Raw genomic sequence first — 26,300 nt, 5'->3', positions numbered from 1 at the left:
TAAGAAAATTTTCTATTTCCTTCTTAATTTCTTCATTGACTTATTGTTCAGGAACATATTTAATTTCTGTGCTTTTATACTTTACAAATTCCTGTTGTTATTGCTTTCTAGTTTTATTCCATTGTGGACAGAAAAGATACTTGATATAATGTCAACTTTTTTGAATTTTTTGAGACTTGTTTTGTGGCCTACCATATGGTCCATGTGCTGATGAGAAGAATGTGTATTCTGCAGCAGTCGGATGAAATGTTCTATACCTGTTTGTTAGGTCCATTTGGTCTAAAGTGTAGTTTAACTCCAGTGTTTCTTTCTTGATTTTCTGTCTGGATGATCTGTCTATTACTGAGAGTGGGGGTGTTGAAGTCCCCTATTAATATTGTATTTCAGTCTATCTCTTCCTTTAGATGTTATTATTTTCTTTATATATTTGGCTGCTCTGGTGTTGGGTACATATATTTACAACTGTTATATCCTCTTGCTGAACTGACCTCTTTATCATTATATAATGACTTTGTCTCTTTTTATAATCTTAGCCTTGAAATCTATTTTATTTGATGTAACTAAGTATGGCTACTCCTACTCTTTTTTTTTTCTTGGTTTCCGTTTGTGTGGAATATCTTCTTCTATCCCTTCACTTTCACCCTATGTGTGCCTTTATAGTTGAAGTGTGTTTCTGGTAGACAACATATAGTTGGGCCCTATTTTTTAATTTACCCAGCCACTCCATTTCTGTTAATTGAAGAATTTAGTCTATTTACATTCATTATTATTATTGATAAGTAAGGACTTATTACTGCCATTTTGTTACAGGATTTCTGGGGTTTTTTTGTTTTCTCCTTTTTGTTTTGAGACGGAGTCTTGCTCTGTCACCCTGGCTGGAGTGCAGTGGTGCGATCTCGGCTCACTGCAACCTCCACCTCGTTGGTTCAAGCAATTCCCCTGCCTCAGCCCCCTTAGTAGCTGGGATTACAGGCATACGCCACCACGCCCGGCTAATTTTTTTGTATTTTTAGTAGAGATGGGGTTTCACCATGTTGGCCAGACTGGTCTCAAACTCTTGACCTCAGACAATCTGCCCACCTCGGCCTCCCAAAGTGCTAGGATTACAGGCATGAGCCACTGTGCCCGGCGTTTCTGATTCTTTTATAATGCCTCTCTTTCTTTCTTCTTTTCTTACTGTCTTCCTTAGTGGTTAAGTGGTTTTTCTCTGACAGTATGTTTTTAGTTCATTGCTTTGCATTTTTAGTATATTTATTATAGGATTTTGCTCTGTGGTTACCATGAGGCTTACAAAAAACATCTTATAGACACAATACATTATTTTAAACAAATGACAACTTAACTTTGATCAGAAAGGAAAGCAAGGAAACCAGAAAGGAAAAACTAAAAAATGCTACACTTTTAAGTCCATCCCCCCATACATCTTGGCATTCTGTTGTCTCAATTTATATCTTTTTTATATTGCCTATTAAGAGGTTGCTGTAATTATTATTATTTTTGATAGATTTGTCTTTTAGTCTTCATACTAGATATATGAGTGGATTATACACCACAATTATGGTGTTAGATTATTCTGAATTTGTCTGTGTACTTAGTTTTACCAGTGAGTTGTATGCCTCCAAATTTTTTTTTCATTTTAACATTGTTTTCTTTCATATTGAAGAACTCCTTTTATCATTTTTAGTAAGATGGGTCTAGAGGTAATGAATTCCTTCAGCTTCTGTTTATCTGATAAAAACTTTATCTCTCTGTCATGTTTGAAACAAAGCTTTGTTGGATACAATATTCTTAGTTGGCAGGGTTTTTCTTACCCTTCAACACTTTGAGTATGTTGTCCCACTGCCTCCTGCAGGGCATGGTTTCCTGAGAAGTCAGTTGCCAGACAAATAGCAGCTTCTTTATATGTTATTTGCTTCTTTTCTTCTGCCACTTTTAGGGTCCTCTCTTTGTCATAGGCCTTTGAGAGTTTGATTATTATATGCCTTAGGGTAGTCTTATTTGGATTGAATCTGTTTGGTGATCTGTGACCTTTACCTGTGTATTTCTATCTTTCTCCAATAGGGAAAGTATTTTCTTGTTAATTCTTTAATTAACTTTCTACCCCTTGCTCTTTCTCAGCTCTCTCTTGACCACCAGTGACTCTTAGATTTGCTCTTTTGAGGTTGTTCTCTATATTTTGCAGGCATTCTTTGTTCTTTTTTATTCTGTTTTCTCCTCTATTTTCCAATAGCCTGTCTTAGAGCTAACTGATTCCATCCTCTACTTGATCCAGTCTGCTGTTGAGAGCCTCTAATACATTTTTCAGTTCAGCAAATTTATTTCATCATTCCAGCATTTTTGTTTAATTTTATTATTTCAGTCTGTTTCGATTTCACTGATAAATTTCTTAATTGTTTTTCTGTTTTGTCTTGGAAGTTACTGACTTTCCTAGAATTGCTACTTTGAATTCTTGATCTGAGAACTCACACGTGGCTGTCTTATCAGTTTGTCGCTGGCACTTTGCTTTGTCTATTTGGGGAGGCCATGGTTCCCTGCTTGCTGTTGTTTTTTGTGGACATGTGTCTATGGCTTTACATTGAAGGATTATTTATTTATTCCAGTGTTTGTTCTCTGGCTTGTTTTGGTCTTTCTAGAATATGTTTGCTTAGAGGTCCTTTGCAGTTGCCTGTGGGTCACCTTTATCCTAGATCTCTGCCTCCTATTCAGCACTAGATGGTGGTATAATTGCTGGTTTGCCTCAGTTCTCAGAAACATTTGGCAGTACTGTCTCCAGTGGTGGGGAAGGAGTTGCATCTCAAAGGGGATATCCCAGCTATGTAGGAAGGCTGCCCAGGGTTTTTCCTCAGAAGATTTATGGACTGTGCCTCCCACAGTGTTGTGCTGCTGAACAGCCACTCTGAATAGGCGTTTCCTTTGGCTGAAATAAAGAGCAGAAATTCTTGGGCTGGAGTTTTTAATCCTGCTTCCCCTCTTTGTCTGTAGCCTCCCTTGGGGGGTTTTTCTTCCTAAGGCACTTGTGATGCTTCCCATGGGCTGAGCCAGGAGTGGTTTTCCTGCAAGGGAGCCCAAGATGGTGGGGAAGCTGGCTTTCTGCTTTGATCTCACTTTATCCAGTGTAGAAATTGTGAGCCTAAGAGGAATTTCCTGCATGCAGTGCCAGGCAGATTCGGGGAGAGGCATTGTGGGTAGAGAAGTTCGTTTCTGTTACCATCTGTGTGGAGCTTTTCACTTCTCTGTGACTCCAGGAATTGTGTCAGCCTCAGGTTCAAGTTCTGGGATATTGCTGGTGATAATCTTGGCACTAGAAGTTTATGTTTGGTTTTCTGTGGTAAAGAGTGAAGCCACATTGCTTCTACTCCTCCATTTTGGAGTTATCACCCTCTGTTGATTTTAATTTCTGACCAATTCAAAGCAAAATTATTAAATAGATAATGATAATATGACACAGAAGGAGTGATAGCCATAAACCTTCATGCAATGAATAGTATTACATCAACATATAAAACTTAAAATGCTAGAAATTAACTGAAACACAATTACCTGGGGATATTTTATTGTACTTCACATGAAATAGATGAAAAACAAGAGTCAGATAATATTGGAATAATAACTGTGAACTAAGATACATAGCACATTTTGTAGTTTACAGATACAGAATTCACCTTCTTAATAGGTATGTTTGAAAATTTGATTTCTTATTAGAGTAAAAAAATTGGGCAGGCATCTTTGATCATATAATGTACCTTGAAAGTATTAGTAAATTTTGAACATGAATGACACTCAACTATTCTTATACTCTTGGTAACTTCAGTTGTTTTTGTTTTTTTTTCTCCCCTGGAAAGCATGGAATGGAAAGTACATAGTAGGTACTCATACTGCTTATTGAAATGAACTGTTCTATTTTCATTAAACCCAGAATGAAGTGGAATTTATTATTTTAACCTCTGAAAACACTGACCAAATCAAGCCTCGTATTTTTAAGTGCTACATATAACCTTCACCAGTGTGATTTACATAAATATTTCCTATGTTATAGATCATGAAAACTTAAAAATAAGCTAGGCTGGTTTTGTCTGAGGTTACATTTCTTTCTTTCTTTTCTTTTTTTTTTTTTTGAGATGGAGTGTTGCTCTTGTCGCCCAGGTTGGAGTGCAATGACGCTATCTCAGCTCACTGTAACCTCCGCCTCCTGGGTTCAAGCAATTCTCCTGCCTCAGCCTCCTGAGTAGCTGGGATTACAGGTGCCTGCCACCATGGCTGGCTAATTTTTGTATGTTTAGTGGAGACGGGGTTTCACCATGTTGGCCAGGCTGGTCTCGAACTCCTGACCTCAGATGATCTGCCCGCTTCAGCCTCCAAAAGTGCTGGGATTATAGGCGTGAGCCACCACCCTGGCCTAAGGTTACATCTCTAATAAACTTCTGAACCATTCTGTTTTCCGGCTTGGAGACAAAGAATCATCTTATCGCATTGGTGCCACCAAAGGATCCTCTTGAATCCTGCTCTGTGCCCTTCAGCACTCACTAGGTAATTCAGACTAAGGTATTAAAAAACTACGTACTATTAGTCTTAGTTTTTGAAAATAATTGGTGAGTATATTTTAAAATAGATTATAGCTTAATTTATGTCATTTTGATGGTTAGAATTTTTCAATTTATAGTAGTGCTTCTTAAACTTTTCTAATCTTTCTCAGTTATTATAGTTCAATTTTATATAATAAAAAGTTACTATGTGTGGGTTTAATGAAGTCTTTCTTCTTCCCAGGATGGATGTGGACAGTTTCCATATGATGCAAACATCCAGATACACTGGGTATCATTTCTGGATGGGCGCCAGAGAGTTTTGCTTTTCACCGATGATGTTGCCTTGGTTTCCAAAGCACTGCAGGCAGAAGAAATGGAACAGGCTGATTATGAAATAACCTTGTCTCTCCACAGTCTTGGGCTTTCACTGGTTAACAATGAAAGCAAGCAGGAAGTTTCATATATTGGGATAACCAGGTATGCAAGAAGGAAAATAAGACATCCTAAACCTTTAAAAGGCATTAAGTTCATAATAGCCGATTTGAGGAAAGTAAAAAGATAACTGGTTTGAGTTTGGTATGCTGTATATTTATTCAGTAAAGCTTACTGAATAATTCTTTGAACTGTTAGTTGAAAAGCCCCGAGGATAGAAAGATGACTAAGATATTGTCTTTGTCTTCACAATACTCATTGTCAGTTGGTGGGGAAAAAAGTGATTTGTTTCTTTCCTTGTTGTCCTTATGTGTGTGCATGTGTGTGTGTGTGTGTGTGTGTGTGTGTTTAATGAGTTACAAAAATACTGAGAAAAGGAAAGGATGTACAAAGAAGGATGTACATGCACAATGGAAGTACAGAGGTACAAGGGACTAGTTTGTTTTGTGCGGTAGAGGTTGGAGAAACTCTGATGAGTTAGGGGAAACCAACAGAAACAAATTGGAAAAAAGGTTCAGAGAGGAGGCTGTATTTGATATGAGTACATAATCTTTAATGGGTGGCCATTTAGAATTTTCTAATAGTTATGGGACCAGTTATTTTCTCCAGTTCTATTTATACCTGTATAAGACAAATATTAGAATATTTAGTTGATTTTAAAAATCACAGTTAATTTGGTAAAAGACTTATTCTTTTTTAGAGGCTGATGGGTGGAATGGTTGACATGATACCAAATATAACCAGGGTAGGATCTATCAATAAGCACATGTTTGGGGAAAGAAAAGCAAATTAAGGAGAAAAGTAAATAGATAATCTATGTAATGAACTTTGCACAACACCTGACAAACTAATGGTTATAAATGGTATCATACATACCATTAATATAATGTTAATATATTTATATGTAGATAGGCAATGCATTCTTTGTTATATATTTCAGCATTATGTGATATTTTTAAACTAAACGTGGAAATCAGTTTTAGTTATATAGGTCCAGTTTTCCCTTTTGTTCTTCGATAAAACTTTTTACTTTAATATTGTATATGCTGTCCTGGTTTGTCAGGTTTACCTTTATATATAAGAACATTTAAAAATTTGTCTAAAATAACTTCATTACCTTTTTTATGACATGGTACACATTCAGTGAAATTTAGATTTTCAAAGGAAAAACACCAGTTACATAATTTTAAAAATCAGACTTTTTTTGAGCAGCCTTATGTCTAGAGAAAAACTGTAAAATAAAGAGTTTTCATGTGCCCGCACTCTTGTTTCCCCTATTACTAACATCTTGCTGTAGTGTGGTACATTTGTTACTATTGATGAGCTAATATTGATACTACATTATTGTCTAACTTCATTATTATCTAACTTCTATATCTAACATTAAGTATTACTCTTTGTGTTGTACATTCTATGAGTTCTGACAAATGCGTAATAACCTGTATTCACCATTACAGTATTATATAAGATACTTTCACTGCCCTAAAAGTCTCTCAGATTCCTCCTGTTAATCCCTCCATTCCTCTTCTAAACCTTTGGAAACCGCTGATCTTTTTATTGTCTCCAAAGTTTTTCTTTTTTCAGAATTTCATATAGTTGGAATCAAGCAGTATGTAACCTATTCAAATTAACTTCTTTCACTTAGCAATATGCTTTTAAGGTTCCTTTGTTTCTTTTCATGGCTTGACAGCTCATTTCTTTTTATTATTGAATAATAGTCCATTGTATGAATGGACTATTACTCTAGTTTGTTTATCCATTCAACTATTGAAGGAGATCTTGGTTGCTTCCACATTTTCACAATTATGAATAAAGCTGTTATAAACATTCATGTGCAAGTTTTTGTGTAGACATATGTTTTCTCCGCTTTGGGGTAAGTGCCAAGGAATACGATTGCTGGATCATATGATAAAAGTATGTTTAGTTTTGTAAGAAACATCAAATTATCTTACAAAGTGGTTGCATCATTTTTGCATTCCCACCAGCAATAAATGAGAGTTCCTGTTGCTCCACATCCTTGCCAAAATTTGGTATTGTCAGTGTTTTGGATTTTAGCTATTTTAATAAGGATATAGTAGTGTGTCACTGTTTTACTTTGCAGTTTTCCGATGACACATGATGTTGAGGATCTGTTCATATGCTTATTTGCCATCTATATGTCTTCTTTCCTGAGCCACCTGTTCAAATCTTTTGTCCGTTTTAAAATTAGGTTATTTTCTTAATGTTGAGTTTTAAGAGTTCTTTGTTTATTTTGGATACCAGTCTTTTATCAGATGTGTGTTTTGCAAATACTTTTTCCCAGTCTGTGGCTTATCTTTTTATTCTCTCAACTGCTTTTAACAACAGAAGTTTTATATTTTACCTCAGACTCATTATCAATTCTCTTCCTTCATGGATTGTGCTTTTGGTGTTGTATATAAGAAGTCTTCACTATACCCAAAGTTAGCTTATTTCCTCCTGTTATCTTCTAGGAGTTTTGTAATTTTGTGTTTTGTATTTATTTATTTTTATGTATGTATGTATTTATTTATTTTTGAGACAGAGTGTCACTCTGTTGCCCAGGCTGGAGTGCAGTGGTGTAATCACCGCTCACTGCAACCTCTGCCAACTATGAAAGCAATCCTCCCACCTCAGCCTCCTGAGTATCTGGGACTACAGGCACGCGCCACCATGCCAGGCTGATATTTTTTATTTCTTTGTGGAGATGGGATTTCACCATGTTGTCTAGGCTGATCTCAAACTTATATTTAAGTCTAATCCAGTTTGAGTTATTTTTTGTGAAAGATGAAAGCTCTGTGTCTAGATTTGCTTTATTGCATATGGATGTCCAGGTGTTCCAACATAATTTGTTGAAAGACTTTGGTAGTTTCCTCATTTAGATCACATACACATTGTATTCGATTTTATTTATACCTAAGTGTTTGTTTCTTTGGTGCTAATGTAAATGGTATTGTTTTTATTTTAAATTTTAATTGTTTATTGCTAGCATGTAAGAAAGCAGTTGACTTGTATATTAACCTTATATTTTTGCAATCTTGTTATAATTGCTTATTAGTTACAAGAGTTTTTTGGTTGATTCTTTGGGATTTTCTGTTTAGACAGTCATGTCAAATGTGAACATTGACACTATTTCTTCACTCCCAACTTTATTTTCTTGTCTTATCACATCTTGGACTTCCAGTACTATGTTGAGGTGGGAATGGTTGAGAGTGGACATACTTGTCTTGTTCTTAATCTTGGTGGGAAAGCATCTGGTTTCTCACTATGATGTTAGCTATAAGTTTTTTGTAGGTGCTCTTTATCAAGTTGAGGAAGTTCCCCTTTAAGTTGTCTCAGAGTTTTTATCATAAATAATGTTGGATTTATATTGTCTATAGTAGATATTTTATTCAGTGCTTTCATTGACTGGTATCCTCTAAATACATTTTATAGTTAGGACATTGTTAACACTATCATTGACTGATAGAAACAAGCTATGTAAAATAAAATATTATAGATTTTAGTATTCTCTAATTCAGGTGCCAGCAAAGTTTGGCCTATGAGCCAAATCTAACCCAATGCCTGTTTTTGTACAGCTTTTGATTTAAGAATGATTGTTTTTACATTTATAACTGGTTGAAAAAATCAAAAGAAAATAACACATGAAAATTATGAAATTCAGTTTGTTTCCCATAAATAATGTTTTGTTGGGACACAGTGATTTCTGTTCTTTTACATGGCTGCTTTTACATTGCTACTCAGTGCACTACAAATCACAGTGTGTTTGAGTTAGTGCATATTGTTCTGCAGCATTTTTTATATTACTGATATATATCCATCATATCAAAACAAGAGAAAAGTGAACTTTGAATGTTCATCTTTTAGGGCATAATGAAATGTGTATTATCTTCTTATTAAAAAAAAGCATCATTTTATTATGTTATGGAACTACAGCTCTGCTGAAGTAATACAATATATATTGACAATATAGTTTCCAAACTAAGCACTTACCGTAACATTTTCAAATCACAGGAAAGCAATGGCCAGAAAAATTAGAAAATTTAAGGCAAAATATGTCATCACACAGAATATCTTTACAAATACAAAAAACAAGAATGAGGCTGCAAGCAAAGTAAGTTTCTGAGTGACTTATTTGTTAGCCAAGCCAGGAAAGTCTTTTACCAATAGTGAGTTAATTGAATTGTGTCTGATTGCAGCAGCTAAAGAAATGTATCCAGAGAAAATGAACTTGTTTAAGACCATTAGCTTTTCAGTAGGAACAGTTGCTTAAAGAATTGAAGACATTCAGAACAACATCAATAGTCAATTACAAAAACAAGGCAAATGATATTGAGTGGTTTCCTTTGGCTCTTGATGAGTCAACAGATGTTACTAGTACTGCTCAGTTGTGTATTTGAGAAGTCAGCACTGAGTCTGAAGTGACTAAAGGATTAACCTCTATAAATAGTTTGCCTAGGACAACTACAGGTGAGAATATTTTCAAACCAGCGGAAGAAATACTAATTCAATACAACCTGAAGATAGATACAACTGATTATGGGAAAAATATGTGTGGAACAGAAAAAGACTTAGTTGGACAAATTCATAAAGCTAGTGAAAATGTAAAGCATTTAAAGCGTATTGTATTATTTGTGAGCAGGTACTTAGTGGAAAATATTTCAGTCCACCTTTTGTTATCAAACCATTAGTGTCAAATAGTTAACTTTATTAATTCATGTGGACTTAACTATCATCAGTTCTGTGAATTTTCACCAGAAATAGAAGCTGAATGTTCTGACTTGTGTTACCACACAGCAGTTTGATGGGTTAGCAGCAGTAACTTTTTATTGTACTCTTTGAGTTCTGGGCCAGGATTAAAATTTTTTTGAACAAAAAGAACCACCCTCAACCACTATTATTAAACACCAATAATAGTGGCTTTGGAAATTAATTTTTGTTGCAGAATTGATAATGCAATAATAGCGGCTTTGGAAATTAGTTTTTATTGCATAATTGCAGAATTGATGATGTTTTTTAATGAATTTCAAGCTAAAATTAGAAGACAAACAGTGCTTATGTGAAAAATTTTTACTACGGTATAGTCAATTTTGAAGACAGCTAATGTTTGAATCTCGAGTAGTATCGAAGATGTTCCATGTACTTCCTGTGCTGTCCAAGGTTAAAACATGAAGCAAAATCTCCACTTCCACATATATTTGGAGAGGATATATTTTAAGGCCTGCAACTCCAGTTCCAGCAACATTTTTTCTGACCTCAATGCAGGTGTAAGGAAGTTTCCACGTTTGAAAATTCATTTGTGCAATTGAGGAGCTTCTACCTAACTTTGAAATGGAAGTGATTGACCTGTAATGTATTAATATACTAAAAGGCAAATATCAAGAGAAGAATTTAATAGAATTTTATAAATGCCTTTCAAGTGATATATATGTTCAAGTAAAATAATAAATTCTCATTGACCAATATCAGTATTTGGCAGCACCTATCTGTGTGAAATGGCATTTTTAAAGATGCTCATTACAGATTACCATTAATAGATGAACATTTACAATAGATTTTGGTAATAAATAACACTAAGTGACATGTTACTTTCACAAAAGAAGTTTTTTTTTCATTAATAGACTTATTTTTAAGAATTGCTCTTAATTATTTTATATTCTAAATTTCATCAATTAAAAATTTATGGGAGTTTTTTCTCTCTTTGGTATCTAAGTTGCCTATCTAATAACTTGAATTTTGTCTCAGTCCAGAAAGCCTAAAATATTTACTATTTAATATATGGCCCTCTGCAGAAAAAGTTTGCCAGTCCCTTAATTGATTGATGTCAACGTTGATAGAAAAAGTATTTTCTTGCCTGCCTCTTTTCTTTTTGTACTCTTGCAACACAAGTATAGTTTGTTACTTTAAGAAGTCCCTTATACCAATGTAATTATCACAGGAAAATAATAGTTACAATAATCTAGAGTTGAATAAAGTTCCACAGACCTAAATACATATTGCTAATTTAATTTTTTTGTGTGAATTATTTAGTTCTGGTGTTGTTTGGGAGATGAAACCAAAACAGAAATGGAAGCCATTTAGTCAAAAGCAGATAATCTTATTGGAACAATCCTATCAGAAACATCAAATATCAAGAGACCATGGCTGGATTAAGCTAGATAATAATTTTGAGGTATACCAAAATTCTTTTGTTTTGATTTTTGTATGTGTATTTTCTTGGTGGTGGTAGTAAGTAAAATTGTAATGCCCAAGTAAAGACGTGTGCAGAAATGAACTAGTTTATTTGTAGATAAACTTTTATTTCTTAATAGGATTGGCGTGTCTAATGATACACATTAGTATATTTTTAATTAAAATATATTGTTATTTAATCATATACTGTGAAACAGGATTTAAACCTGTGTTTTAATAATTTTATTACATTTTTATATTTTTATAATTCTATTTACAAATCAGATAGTCTTATGGAACTTGTTTTCAGAAAGATTAGGGAGAAGTTAAGATTGCTTCATTGAAATTTTTGTTATATATTGAATGACACCAATATATATTGCTAAATAAAGACCGTGTAAAATTACATATTTCATTGAGGAAAAACTACAAAAAGCTGCTCAAGTAAATTCATTAAATGTGAGTGATTGTTGGACATGAGTAGGCATCCACAAATAAAGATGCACTCCACCTAGGCCGTTACACAGTTAAAACTAAAAGTCACCTGTGCTCCAGGAAGTCTACAGAAGCTTGACTGCAATTTCCAGCTTGCTCTAGTTTAATCATGCAGTTTAGTTACTCTTTGTCATTGTTGCCTGATGGTTTGGTTAGCACTGTCACCAGTTACATTCCCCAGCACCCCCATCAATTTTGGCCATACTTAAATGATAAAAAACTATATAATTCATGTCAGACATGACTAAGCTCTCAATTATTGATTGCAAAACAGAGTTTGTTTAGAATTATCTTTCGGCCAGGTGCAGTGGCTCACACCTGTAATCTCAGTACTTTAGGAGGCTGAGGCAGGAGGATTACTTGAGGTCAGGAGTTTTGAGACTTGCCTGGACAACATAGTGTGACCTTGTCTCTACAAAAAAAAAAAAAAAAAAAAGATAATAAAATTAAAATTAGCTGGGCATGGTCTCACATCTGTAGTCTCAGCTGCTTGGGAGGCTGAGGCAGGAGGATCACTTGAGGCCAGGAGGTTGAGGCTGCAGTGAGCTGTGATTTTGCCACTGCACTTGCGACAGCAAGATGCCGTTTCAAAAAAAAAAAAGAGTTATCTGGAACTATTCGTTACTTGAGGAAGTTTTCTTTTACATAAAGCATGTTTTTTAAACTATAGTTTCTATACTTGAAAAGTTTCACAATCTTTTTTTCTAATAACTTTGGTAGAAAAGTGGTGCTTTTGCTTCAGAGATCTCAACTGTAGATCACCTTAAGATAGATCTGTTGGTGAGACATAAAGAAAAAGATTTTTTCAATTTGATCAATAAACAGATATTAAAAATGGAATAGCTACTGTGCTAATGTCAGCTCATCACAAAAACATGTGCTTTTTTTCTAGGTCAATTTTGATAAAGATCCAATGGAAATGCGCCTCCCTATTCGTTGCCCTATTAAACGAGACTTTTTATCAGGAATTCAGATTGAATTTAAGCAGTCTTCTCACCAGAGAAGTTTAAGGGCCAGGTTGTACTGGCTTCAGGTAACATTGTCATTCTCAAATAAGTATTTATCATCACTTTGGGAATCTTGGGAATGAAATTTCTTTTTTACAACTATATAGTTTACATTGTAATTGGCATCTTTTCTTTGTGTGTTTTTTCCCCTTTTTCCGCATATCCTGTTTATTTAACATCTTACTTATAAACTTCGTGACTGTTGAGACTAATTTTGATCAATTAGCCTGCAAAAGGGTTTTCTTGCACTGCGATTGTTATTCTTAAATGTTCCTTTGAATTTGTCATGGGACCCCCAAATAAGATTTTCCTTTGTCATTCTTCAGGACAGAGAGCAGAGCTTTGCTGGAGGTTCCTTTTGGATGCTTGCTTGCTCCCTCCCAGCATCCCTCCCTTCCTTCCTTTTAGCTGTTAAGTACTGTTTAGGCTACTTTAATTCTTTTTCTTTTTACCTTATCCCCTAATTTCATATTCAGTTTCTACTTTTATTTAAACCATAGAGAATTGAAATCTCATAGGATCCATAGATACAAGTATTTTCATTAATGATGTACATACTGCACACTGTTAATACAATGATGAGAGTATTTATATAGTCCTTTATTGAAAGCCTTGCCCTTGCTGAGGTATGTAACTTTTACAGATTTAAAATGAAACTTCTAATTACACCACATATACATGCAGACACTTAATTATGATGAAAGTAGTGGCCTCTTCTATAACATTATCTTTGAAACTAAACATTTAAATTATTTGAAATCTTGCTAAGTTTGTTTTCTTTTCTTTCAGGTTGATAATCAGTTACCAGGTGCAATGTTCCCTGTTGTATTTCATCCTGTTGCCCCTCCAAAATCTATTGCTTTAGATTCAGGTAAAAAAAAAATAAGTTGTGACATAGATATACCTTATTATAAAAGTTAAATAGGCATTAGTTTGACCTAGTATAAAGCATTATTTTTTTTATGTGTTACTTCTTCCTCTTAGAGCCCAAGCCTTTCATTGATGTGAGTGTCATCACAAGATTTAATGAGTACAGTAAAGTCTTACAGTTCAAGTAAGTAAAGATTCCTGCTGTTTCTCTAAAAGAATTTAAAATGAGAATCTACTTTGAAAATAAATCTTACTCTTTTTGAAAGTGACTTTCATGTAAAAAGTATTTTCCAACTGAACCTATTAATTCACTTTTGGTCAAGTAATCTTTTATGCTTCAACTTAATTTTAGTAGTAGTCTCTACATATTTTAAAGTGTAGAATTTCTTCAACCATCTTCTTCCCTTTATAACTTCAATTAGAATATAAAATAGTAAGTGAAATCTAAATGATATGTATTTGTGAGCTGTGTTCTTTAATGTAATTGCTGTGAACTTTAAAAATTGGATCATACATGCTACATGATCTGGTTGTATTTGTTTCATCTGTGAGATGATGAATGTGGCATTTGGGACTGTAAGTGCTAAGTGTTAATGCAGCAGTATTACCTTGAGTGAAGCTTTCACTCTAGTGAAAAAGTCTCAATCTAGGAAGACTTTGATCTTATTAACATAATTTTTAGGAGATGAAGGAACAAGATATAACTGGCTTTTCACTGAAATCAAAGTTTTAACATTGAAAATTAAAAGATTTGGTAGAAATCCTTTTCCATCTTAATTTTTTTTTCTTAGGTATTTTATGGTCCTCATTCAGGAAATGGCCTTAAAAATTGATCAAGGGTTTCTAGGAGCTATTATTGCACTGTTTACCCCAACAACAGACCCTGAAGCTGAAACAAGACGGGTAAAAATTTTTATTTCTTGGGGAAAATATAAAATTAAAAAAATTTAAATCAGCCTTTTTCGAACGAATTTTAATAGAGAAAAAAATTAAAATAGAAATTCTTGATTTTTTTCAGACAAAGTTAATCCAACAAGATATTGATGCTCTAAATGCAGAATTAATGGAGACTTCAATGACTGATATGTCAATTCTTAGTTTCTTTGAACATTTCCATATTTCTCCTGTGAAGGTTTGTTGTAATTATTATTTTGAAAATTTAGTGAAATTATTGTAGAACTTTTTAAAGGGTCTGTGGACCAACGTAGGTTTTAATTTGTTGCATCATGTATTTGGCGGGAATTTTGTTTGATTAATCGAAATAATTAAGACAGTTCTCTGTAGCATATGTATAGCCACAATTCCCACAGAGAAACCACCAGAGCATGTTCCCCAGTTTTGAATTAATAACCCCCTTATTCAAAGAAGAAGCTGACAAAAGCATTTCTTAATTAAGCGTAGAAGTGCTTGCCAACGTTTAATGTTTTGGTTGCACTTTGTAACTACTATCACTGTCTAAACAGAGAGCTATAATGGGTGCTGTAACCAGAATGTGAAAACGCTGAAGTAAGTACTATGCTGTTGATGTGGTGTTTTTCCCCCCTTCCAAAATTTGATTGTAACTAAGGGAGTGGAAAATTGGATACCTTTCACTTGCCTGATTTTGTACTTTATGAACCCATTTCTTTTTTCTCTTTTGTTGTTCTTTTTAGCTTTTATAGGAGAAAGTCACTGCTTAGTAAATTCGTAAATTCACAAATGCTGTCAACCATAATGCTCTAAACTTGTGTAATGGGCCAGATTTATAATTAAGTAACTCTTTAAAATATTGATGATCCTTTACATTCTCAAAAACTGTTTACAGCACATTACTTTCAATTGCATTTACCAGTTCTTCAGCTAAATGAATGGATTTCTAAAATGGAATTATTATTTTAAATTGATCTATTAGTTTGGTGATATCAGACATTGATAGTGTCAGGTTTAAAATTGATATTGTTTTATGTGATAGGTAATATACCATTTCTTTTTCACTTTTAAGTGAAAATCAGTTATTTGTGGAATTGAACAATACCTTAAACAAATATTTAGTGAATGCTTATTATGAAAGTTGCTGTGGAGGTATCAAGTAGCTTCATGGATATTATATTCTAGGGGGATATTAATGATTGATAATTTACCTAGTCGTGTTCTTAGGCACAGTGGGAATTGTGCCATGAAGTCTAATGGCAAAGATTATGAACAACAATTATTTTCATAGCCCGTAGTAACATTGCTCTAGGGAAGGGCTGGATTAATGTTTACCCGCGGTTACCTTTCCTGGATCCCAGCACTCCCAGACTCGTCATTTGGGCAGAGGGTCACATGAAAGAAAAAACTAACCACAGGCTTTCCTGGCGTTGCCCCAAGTCCACTTTACTTGAACTCTATATTGGTTAGTTAATATGCCTAGGAAATGACAAAATGAGAAAGGAAATTAATCTACTTTATTTACACATATTAAATTACTTTTTGACTATGTCTTCTTGCACTATTGCACTAATGATGGTTCAGTTCAAAGTAGCAGCTAAATGAGAATCTGAAATCTCATGTTTAAATACTAAGTTGGAGGATCTGTGGAAGCTGAAAACCTTAGTATACTTTTAAAAACTTGACAGCTTGCTAACTTACCTTAATTGTCATGTTATTGTTATTATCTATTATTTTGACTGGCAGATTACTTGTGTGCCAGTTGACATGTTTTTCTTCTTAAAATGATTACGCCATTTTTGTAAAGTGTGTCGGTTTCCTTCATATGAATACAATGGCATTTATATACATTGCATAAAATTAGAACTCTGTTTTTGGATCAGACTAATTTGTATTTTATCAAAAAGCAAAGAGAATCAAATGTAAGTGGGTTGTTCTGCTATAATGTATGGAATCAAATAATAGCTTTCACTAGGACTCTAATTGAAAGACTATTTTTGGTTTGTTTCTGGACTACCTGGATCCTAAATATGTAAATTTTTCACTTTTAGCTTTCATTTATTGAACATTGTTTTTCTTTTAGTTGCATTTGAGTTTGTCTTTGGGTTCCGGAGGTGAAGAATCAGACAAAGAAAAACAGGAAATGTTTGCAGTACATTCTGTCAACTTGCTGTTGAAAAGCATAGGTGCTACTCTGACTGATGTGGATGACCTTATATTCAAGTAAGACTTCTGTTAGAGTACATTGGGAAGCAGGTGTACCAAGGTCATGTTTCTGGACATTAATTCTCTCCACTTGTGCAATGTTAGCTTAGGAAAAGGATAACTTTACTACTTATATTTGGAGAATTTGGTCCATTTGTGATTATACTCTTTAGGAATGCTTATTGTATTCATAATGATAAGGTGAAGAGTCTTGTTTTTTTTGATTACTCATATCTAGATAATACATGGATGTAGAATAATAGAATTTTTTAGTCATATATTATAAATTAACCATATTTTAAAACATAATTATATTTAGAGATATGTAATGCTAGATACATATGCATTAAATAAATTGTTATTGAATTGAAATTCAACAATGGTATTGGAACAAGTAGTTATCTGGGTGAAAAAAAATTCCCTGTAGATCATTTTTACCTTACATGTACACTACTAAATTTCAGAGAAAATGAATGATAAAATATAAAACCTAAACTGAAAAGACAAAAAAAGTCAAATCTCTGAATAGAGGAGGTCTAAGTTTAAAAGCGGTGGAAAACATTTCAATGGAAAATAAAAGATACATTTAACCACATAAAAATCAAATACTTTGCAACAAAATCAATGAAAATAATTAAAAAACAAAAGACTGGGAAAATATAATGACAGAGAAAGGTCTATTATCTTAATATTAAACATTGAGAAGAAAAACCTAGATTCTAATGGTATAATGGCCAGAGAACAATAAGAGATAATTCGCAAAAGGGAAAACACAGTGATGGCGTTATTATTTATCAAAGAATACATGCAAATTAAAGCAAATTATCAAAGATTTTAAAATATGAGTGATTGTATTTTAAAATCCTATTTAATACTAGTCGGGGTGGTTCTAAGAAATAGGCACTTTTTAAATACTGTTGGTATAAGTGAAAAACTGTATTTGTTAGGAGCCTTCAATGTTTTCTTGCTTTTCACTCAGTAATTCTCTTTTTGGAAATTCTTTCCAAAAAGTAATCTAACCTTGAAGTTCAACCAAAGAGTTATATTCAGCATACACATGGCATCATTAATTATTTTACCAAAAATTGGAAATGTCTGACAGTGGAAGAATTCTTTGTTACGACACTGCCACATGGTAGCATGCTATGCATCCATTAAAAATGGTTATATAAAGTTTTAAATAACATAGAGAAATACTTATCCACAGTGTTGAGTGTAAACAGGGCATACAAAATGTTTTAAACATTTTATCATTGCATATAAAAGAAAAGAAAGAATTCTAAGTGCGAAATAAGAAAATAAACCTTTAAAATCCACTATGTGATGGGATGATGGTTGACTTTTAAAGAACTCTTTATGCATGTATGAAAAACTCGTGCAGTTTTTGTAATAATTTAGTAACCATTATTAAGACAATCATAAATTGTATGTGGTAAATGTACGAAGTCAATTGTGAAAGAATTGGCTATGATTAGCATTAGCTGTCATTCAAATTTTAAGTCCCTTTTTTTTTTATCATATAATCTTAGTATCTTTGAATCTTTCCTTTTTCTCCTCCCAGACTTGCTTATTATGAAATTCGATATCAATTCTACAAGAGAGATCAGCTTATATGGAGTGTTGTTAGGCATTACAGTGAACAGGTAATTTCCTATCATAGTATTTCATAAGGAATATACTTCATAAAATATCAGAACATTTGCATGTGACTGTATAGTGTGCAGTAATGTTTATCTAATTTGCCTCACTTTGAAATCTCCTTATTTAGTGGTTTTCTTCAATGATTAATTTCTATTTCTTTAGTTCTACCCCTCTTTATACACCTTTTGAAAATTTTCTTCCAGTTCCTTTTTTGACTTTGCAATTATACTTTTACCACTTTGGGAAAGAATAGTGACTTTATAGTCATTATACTTGATTTCTTCAGTGATTATAGTTTCTGAATATAATCTAGTGAATTGCAAGCAGAATTCTAAGCCCGTTTCCTCCCTGTGCCTCAGTTACTCTATGTATGCATAGAGACAGTAGTTGTTGCAGGTCACTTTGGTACAATTGCTATCCCATGGAACTGCATGGTGACATCTCCTTTCCTTCCACTGCTGGAATATTCTTTCTCCTGTTACATGTACAGACATTATGATTGTTACATGTTAAAATGAGGATATGTTTTCCCTTATTTTTTGTTTTGGTTATTATTTTCCATCTAATTTGTTAATAATGATGGTAAAGTAATACTAAAAACAACTAACAATTACTGAATTATATATTCATTTAATATGCATACTCACCCATGCAAGGACAGTGTAACTTCCCTTTTTAAAAAATTTTGAGTTTTTATAGAGACGGAGTCTCACTATGTTGCCCAGGCTGGTCATTAACTCCTGGCCTCAAGTGATCCTCTCATCTCAGCCTCCTAAACTGTTGGGATTACAGGCATGAGCCACCACACCCAGCCTGACCTTCCATTTTATAGATTAGAAGACAGGCTGTTAGATACTAAATGACTTGCACAAGGTCACATAACTGCTACGTGGCAGCCTGTGCATCAAACCTAGTTCTGTCTAATTTAAAAGCTGTTTAAATTAGCATAGTGCCTGGCACATAGTAAAAGATCAATTAGTGGAGGTAGTGGTGGTTATTCCATACAGCTTTCTTTTAACACAAACTTAATTTTATCAGTAAATCTCTTTTTTTCTATTTCATTATGATGTTTCTTACAATAATTGTGAAGGACTTAATTTAATTTTTTTTCTTTTTTAGTTCTTGAAACAGATGTATGTCCTTGTATTGGGGTTAGATGTACTTGGAAACCCATTTGGATTAATTAGAGGTCTGTCCGAAGGAGTTGAAGCTTTATTCTATGAACCCTTCCAGGTATTGACCTCTTATTTATTTTAAGAATAGGTATAGAAAAATGGATGGTCTATTTTTTAATAACAAATAGTAATTTGCATTGTAATTGTATCTGGGAATTGAATAATGTTGAAATCACAAAAGTATATCAATTTTATATTTTTATTTAAAGGTACATGAGATAACATTGGATGATTGTTTAGAATTTAATGAGCACTGCCCACATTTGCCAGGATTTAATGTAGTTGTAAGAATATTTAGAGTGCTGGGTAGATTAAGACTTTCAAGACTGTTCCATCATTGTGGAAGGGACTAATAGGGCACTGAAAGCAAAGTTTGTTTCATATTCAAGCTGTCATCTAACCTATTCCCCTCCATTTAAAGGGTCTAGCAGCCAGCCCAGTGTATGAGGGTTTCAGAAGAATAAAGCAGAGAAAATAAATGGGAGAATAAAACAGTAAAAAAATCTGTGGGCTCTTGCTGTTGTTATCACTGCGCTTGTTTTAGCAATCTGATGAAACTTAGTTCTGGGAGGCCAACTTCAAATTGTAATTGAAGCCAGTGATTTATACCTATCCAATTTTTGACTTAAAGAATTTGCTAAGATCATGTAGGTTGAAAGTGTCTTCAAACACAGTAGATATTCTATCCATATTTGGGGTAGAAGTGAAAATTGATTCATCACAATGTTTATGGATTTTTACAGATTTGGATTCTTCTTGCAAACCCTGAACTATTAAATTAAAAGTCTGAAACTTATTTAAATTTTAAATAATAAGATTATTTTTTATTTTTTATTTTTTTTTTGCCAGGGTGCTGTTCAAGGCCCTGAAGAATTTGCAGAGGGATTAGTGATTGGAGTGAGAAGCCTCTTTGGACACACAGTAGGTATGTATCACATATTTGTGTATATGTATATATTTTTTATTATATTGTTATGAAATATGTTGTTATGAAAAACGAATGCTTTTATTTAATAAAGGAGGGATCACTTTCTTAATAATCCCTTTTAAAAGATATGATTCCCATGTTTTTAAATGAAAAATAACAGTGGACTGCTGGTTTTTTAATATGTCTTTGTAGTGTTGAATAAATGCAAATAATTTTACCTTTTAATTAAATAATTTTATTCCTTTTCTTGTTAGATGGGAAAAGTTAATTTCTGCATTTTTTGTATGAGACAGAATTTTAAGCACCTATTAGTTTAAAGCAATTGCATGCTATATATTGTGATAATGCTGTTTATATAAACAATGTAACTTCTCTGAGCCTTAAAAAAATTTTATTTTTAATTGACACATGATTGTATATATTTATGGGGAATAGACTGATATTTTGATACATGTATACAATATGTAGTGATCAAATCTGATAATTAGCATATTTATCACCTCGAACATTTATCATTTCTTTGTGTTGGGAACATTCAAGTCCCTCTCTTCTAGCTATTTGAAGACATACAATAAGTTGTTGTTAACTATAGTCACCCTACAGTGCTATAGCACGCTAGAACTTATTCTCCTATCTGGCTGTGATGTTGTATCCATTAAGCAATCTCTCCCTATCCTCTCCTCTCCCTACCCGTCTCAGCCTTTAATAACCACAGTTCTACTCTCTAATTCTATGAGTTCAACTTCTTTAGCTGTCAGATGTGAATGAGAACATGCAGTGTTTGTTTTTCTGTGCCAGACTTAACATAATGTCCTCCACGCTCATCCAAGTTGCTGTGAATGACCGGTTTTCCTTTTTTTTTAATGCCTGCGTAGTATTCTGGGGGGTGTGTGTGTGTGTGTGTGTGTGTGTGTATGTGTGTATCACATTTTCTTTATCCATTCATCCATTGATAGACACTTAGATTGATTGTATATCAGCTATTGTCACTAGTGCTGCAGTAAACATGGGAGTGCAGACATCTCTTGATACACTGATTTCTTTTCTTTTGGGTATATACCCAGTATTTGGATTGGTGGATCATACGGTAGTTCTAGTTTCAGTTTTTTGAGGAGCCTCCATACTGTTTTCCATAATAGCTGTATTAAGTTATATTCCCACTCTTAGTATGTAAGCATTCCCTTTTCTCCACTTCTTTGACAGCGTTTGTGATTTTTTTTGTCTTTTTTATGATAACTATTCTAACTGGGGTGAGATAATATCTCACTGTGGTTTTGATTTGCACTTTCCTGGTGATTATTGAACATTTTTTCATATACTTGTTGGCCATTTGTATGTCTCCTTTTAAGAAATATTTATTCAGATCGTTTGCCTATTTTAAAATCAGATTATTTGTTTTCTTGCTGTTGAGTTCCTTGTATAGTTCCTTGTATATTCCAGAAATTAATCCCTTGTCTTTGATAGGTGGTGCAGCAGGAGTTGTATCTCGAATCACTGGTTCTGTTGGGAAAGGTTTGGCAGCAATTACAATGGACAAGGAATATCAGCAAAAAAGAAGAGAAGAGTTGAGTCGACAGCCCAAAGATTTTGGAGACAGCCTGGCCAGAGGAGGAAAGGGCTTTCTTCGAGTAAGTTATCTGCTGAATCTTTAAGAAATCTGCAACTTAAAAAAAATGTATTCTAGCTGGTTGTGTGAAACTTAGAATGCTGCTTATGAGTCTAGGCCTGTAGGAATAGAAAGAATGATAAATGATGGACTTCCCAGTTTCCTTTTTGCTCCCCTTCCCCATTGTCACCACCAGATCTATCCCCTGAATTGCCAGATTTCGTAAAACTGTAATGATGACAGGGTAGTACTGGTGTAGAAGGTGAGGAAGTGAGAAGCAGAGATACATGGTACCGATGGAAACTAGAGGGAGAAGGAGCTCTGCAGGTCATCAGCAATTGACTGTTTCTGTGGAAGGGATGTGTGAAAGTTAATTGTTGATAATCCAGGAACTGCCTTTCATTACTTTTTAATACTTTTAAAATTATATAGGTAATAGATGAATACTGCTTAATTATATAGGTGATGTATGAATATACTCATAATTATAAGAACTTAAAAGTTATTCTGTTAATAAGTAAATAAAACATTTTAAGTAAGGCTAGAATACCCTAATCATCTCATCTGTTTCCAATTTTAAGTGTGTAGCCATCAGTTCTCTTTCTGTGGGTTTATGGAATATACAGGTATTTTACTACCATTACTTCACAATGATTAAAAATGTATTAGTATATTCATGTTTTAATTTTGGAAATAATTTCAGGAAACTGCTGTGTTTTTTGGTAGTAATTTGTAATGTTGGGTGTTACAGTTACTAAGGCACTTTATTTGCCAGGTTATTACCTATCCTTGGGAGGGCCCTTTGTTTTCAGTTTTCTACACTTCCACTAAGTTACAATGTAATCACCTTAAAATTTATAATTAGATCATAAATATTAATTGGCTCAACTCACTCATTTTGCTGATGTGGAAACTGAGACTTAAAAGAGATTTCAACTACCCATGGTTACATAGCTGATTGGTATCATAGCCAGATTTAAAATCCTTTTACCTGCTTTACTCCTGTTTCTTTTATAAAATTTATAAAATGCTTTCATTTAAGATTTGCTGTGATATGATATTTGAAAAATCATAGTGCTAACTTATATATGTGTGTTGTTCACATTATCAAGTTAAGTCTTCAATTTTTGTTGTTGTTGTTGTTATTTCCAGTATGTCTGTAGAGACCTCCAGTGGTTGGTTTAAAATTAAACACCTTCCATTCAGTCTAAACTATATGATTGATTTCTCTTTCAGGGAGTTGTTGGTGGAGTGACTGGAATAATAACAAAACCCGTGGAAGGTACGTTGAAAATATTTCCTTCCTTTACAAACTCTGAAGACTTGATTCTATTAGTAAACATAATAGATGTTATATCTGCTATATACTTGATTGAGAAAATTACTGACTGAATTTTATATTCGTAGCCTTAAGTTGCTCAATGAATGTATTTTCCTTAGAAAGCAGAGAGGTTAAGTAGTAGATCATGCTTCAGACTTTGAATGCTATTTTTATCAGGGCCAGAGATAAACTAGATTTGTTTGGGCCCTCAGTAGCAATTCACTCAGTTTTGCTGTTGTTGTTTTTATCCCATTAAAAAAGCACATTGCTTATTCAGTGCAATCCCTATCAAAATCCCAGTTGGTTTCTTTGCAGAAATTGACAAGCCAAGTCCAAAATTTATAGGGCAATTCCAGGGATCCAAAATAGCCAAAAAAGTCTTCAAAAAGAACAAAGTTAGAGGACTTCTACTTCCCAAATTCAAAACTTACTGTAAAGCTACAGTAACTAAGACAGTGTAGTACTAACATAAGGATAGACATATAGAACAGTGGGATACTATTCAGAAACAGAGTTCAGAAGGAGTCAGAAATAGACTCTTACTTATGGTTAACTGATCTTCGACAAGGATGTCAAGATAATTCAATAGGAAAGAACCGTCCTCAACAAATTTGCTGGGACAACTTCATATCTATGAGCAAAAGAACAAAATTGGACCCCTACCTGTACCGTATATAAAAATGAGTTCACAATGGATTAAATACCTAAATGTAAGAGCAAAACTGTTAAACTCAGAGGAAAATATAGGAGTAAATCTTCATGACTTTGGATTAGGCAAAACTTTGCTAGAAAAGATACATAAATTGGACTTTATCAAATACATAAACTGAACTTCATCAAAATTTAAAATTTTTGTGCTTCAAAGGACAACCATGAAGACAGGGAAAAGACAGCCCACAGAATGGAAGAAAATTTTTGCAAATCATCTATGTGATAAAAGATATCTAGAACATATAGAGAACTATTAAAAATCAATAATAAAAAGCCAACACAATTTTAAATGAGCAAAAGATATGAATAGACATTTCTCCAAAGAAGATATACAGATGGCCAATAAACACATAAAAGGATGCTAAACATCATTACTCAATAGGGAAATGCGAGTCAAAACTATGAGATACCATTTCACACCTACTGGGGTGGCTAGAATCAAGTGTTAAGAGGATGTGGAGAAATTCGAACCCTCATACACTACTAGTGGGACTGTAAAATAATGCAGTCATTTTGGAGGAAAATAGTCTGTCAGTGCTTCAAAAAGTTAAACACAGAGTCACCATGTGTCCCAGCAATTCTACTCCTAGGTTTATACCCAGAAGATTTGAAAACAGGTGTTCAAACAAAAACTATGCACAAATGTTCATAGCACCATTGTTCAAAATAACCAAAAGATGGAAACAACCCAAATGTCCATCACCTGATACATGAATAAACAAAAGGTGATATTTCCATACATTAGAGTAGTACTCAGTCATAAAAAGGAATCATGTACTGGTACTTGTTACAAAATGGATGAATCTTGAAAACATGATGCTAACTATGTGAAGAATGCAGAAGCCTCAGGAGCCGATGCGATCAACTGGAAGAAAGGGTATCAGTGATGGAAGATGAAATGAATGAAATGAAGCGAGAAGGGAAGTTTAGAGAAAAAAGAATAAAAAGAAACGAACAAAGCCTCCAAGAAATATGAGACTATGTGAAAAGACCAAATCTACATCTGATTGGTGTACCTGAAAGTGACGGGGAGAATGGAACCAAGTTGGAAAACACTCTGCAGGATATTATCCAGGAGAACTTCCCCAGTCCAGCAAGGCAGGCCAACATTCAGATTCAGGAAATACAGAGAACGCCACAAAGATACTCCTCGAGAAGAGCAACTCCAAGACACATAATTGTCTGATTCACCAAAGTTGAAATGAAGGAAAAAATGTTAAGGGCAGCCCGAGAGAAAGGTCAGGTTACCCACAAAGGGAAGCCCATCAGACTAACAGCAGATCTCTCGGCAGAAACTCTACAAGCCGGAAGAGAGTGGGGGCCAATATTCAACATTCTTAAAGAAAAGAATTTTCAACCCAGAATTTTCATATCCAGCCAAACTAAGCTTCATAAGTGAAGGAGAAATAAAATACTTTACAGACAAGCAAATGCTGAGAGATTTTGTCACCACCAGGCCTGCCCTAAAAGAGCTCCTGAAGGAAGCACTAAACATGGAAAGGAACAACCGGTACCAGCCACTGCAAAATCATGCCAAATTGTAAAGACCATCGATGCTAGGAAGAAACTGCATCAACTAACGAGCAAAATAACCAGCTAACATCATAATGACAGGATCAAATTCACACATAACAATATTAACTTTAAATGTAAATGGACTAAATGCTCCAATTAAAAGACACAAGACTGGCAAACTGGATAAAGAGTCAAGACCCATCAGTGTGCTGTATTCAGGAAACCCATCTCACGTGCAGAGACACACATAGGCTCAAAATAAAAGGATGGAGGAAGATCTACCAAGCAAATGGAAAACAAAAAAAGGCAGGGGTTGCAATCCTAGTCTCTGATCAAACAGACTTTAAACCAACAAAGATCAAAAGAGACAAAGAAGGCCATTACATAACGGTAAAGGGATCAATTCAACAAGAAGAGCTAACTATCCTAAATATATATGCACCCAATACAGGAGCACCCAGATTCATAAAGCAAGTCCTGAGTGACCTACAAAGAGACTTAGACTCCCACACAATAATAATGGGAGGCTTTAACACCCCACTGTCAACATTAGACAGATCAACAAGACAGAAAGTTAATAAGGATACCCAGGAATTGAACTCAGCTCTGCACCAAGCAGACCTAATAGACATCTACAGAACTCTCCACCCCAAATCAACAGAATATACATTCTTTTCAGCACCACACCACACCTATTCCAAAATTGACCACATAGTTGGAAGTAAAGCTCTCCTCAGCAAATGTAAAAGATCAGAGATTATAACAAACTATCTCTCAGACCACAGTGCAATCAA

General features: G+C 34.0%; 1 protein-coding gene and 1 long non-coding RNA gene across 7 annotated transcripts in view; one reads left to right on the top strand and one right to left on the bottom strand.

Annotated features, from left to right (window-relative positions):
- The window catches only part of VPS13C (vacuolar protein sorting 13 homolog C), a 199,812-nt gene that overhangs the window by 152,103 nt on the left and 21,409 nt on the right, over nt 1-26,300 (top strand). For all 6 annotated transcript variants that reach the window (XM_002825516.4, XM_054531580.2, XM_054531581.2 and 3 more), the window contains 13 exons: nt 4,765-5,000; nt 10,983-11,124; nt 12,511-12,651; nt 13,415-13,496; nt 13,610-13,679; nt 14,287-14,398; nt 14,514-14,627; nt 16,488-16,627; nt 18,171-18,252; nt 19,370-19,483; nt 20,275-20,350; nt 21,818-21,981; nt 23,196-23,241. In XM_002825516.4, the coding sequence (XP_002825562.2) occupies nt 4,765-5,000; nt 10,983-11,124; nt 12,511-12,651; nt 13,415-13,496; nt 13,610-13,679; nt 14,287-14,398; nt 14,514-14,627; nt 16,488-16,627; nt 18,171-18,252; nt 19,370-19,483; nt 20,275-20,350; nt 21,818-21,981; nt 23,196-23,241 (1,519 nt within the window). The remainder of the gene's footprint in view (nt 1-4,764; nt 5,001-10,982; nt 11,125-12,510; nt 12,652-13,414; nt 13,497-13,609; nt 13,680-14,286; nt 14,399-14,513; nt 14,628-16,487; nt 16,628-18,170; nt 18,253-19,369; nt 19,484-20,274; nt 20,351-21,817; nt 21,982-23,195; nt 23,242-26,300) is intronic.
- Nucleotides 15,750-26,300, bottom strand: part of LOC129050131 (uncharacterized) — a 49,644-nt gene continuing 39,093 nt past the window's right edge. The window contains exon 3 of the long non-coding RNA XR_008513625.1: nt 15,750-15,883. This is a non-coding gene — a long non-coding RNA (uncharacterized LOC129050131). The remainder of the gene's footprint in view (nt 15,884-26,300) is intronic.

This window comes from Pongo abelii, chromosome 16 (assembly GCF_028885655.2).
Source record: "Pongo abelii isolate AG06213 chromosome 16, NHGRI_mPonAbe1-v2.0_pri, whole genome shotgun sequence".
NCBI classification, from domain to species: Eukaryota; Metazoa; Chordata; class Mammalia; order Primates; family Hominidae; genus Pongo; species Pongo abelii.
The sequence above is the reverse complement of the archived record's forward strand: the minus strand, read 5'-3'. Positions and strand labels throughout refer to the sequence as shown.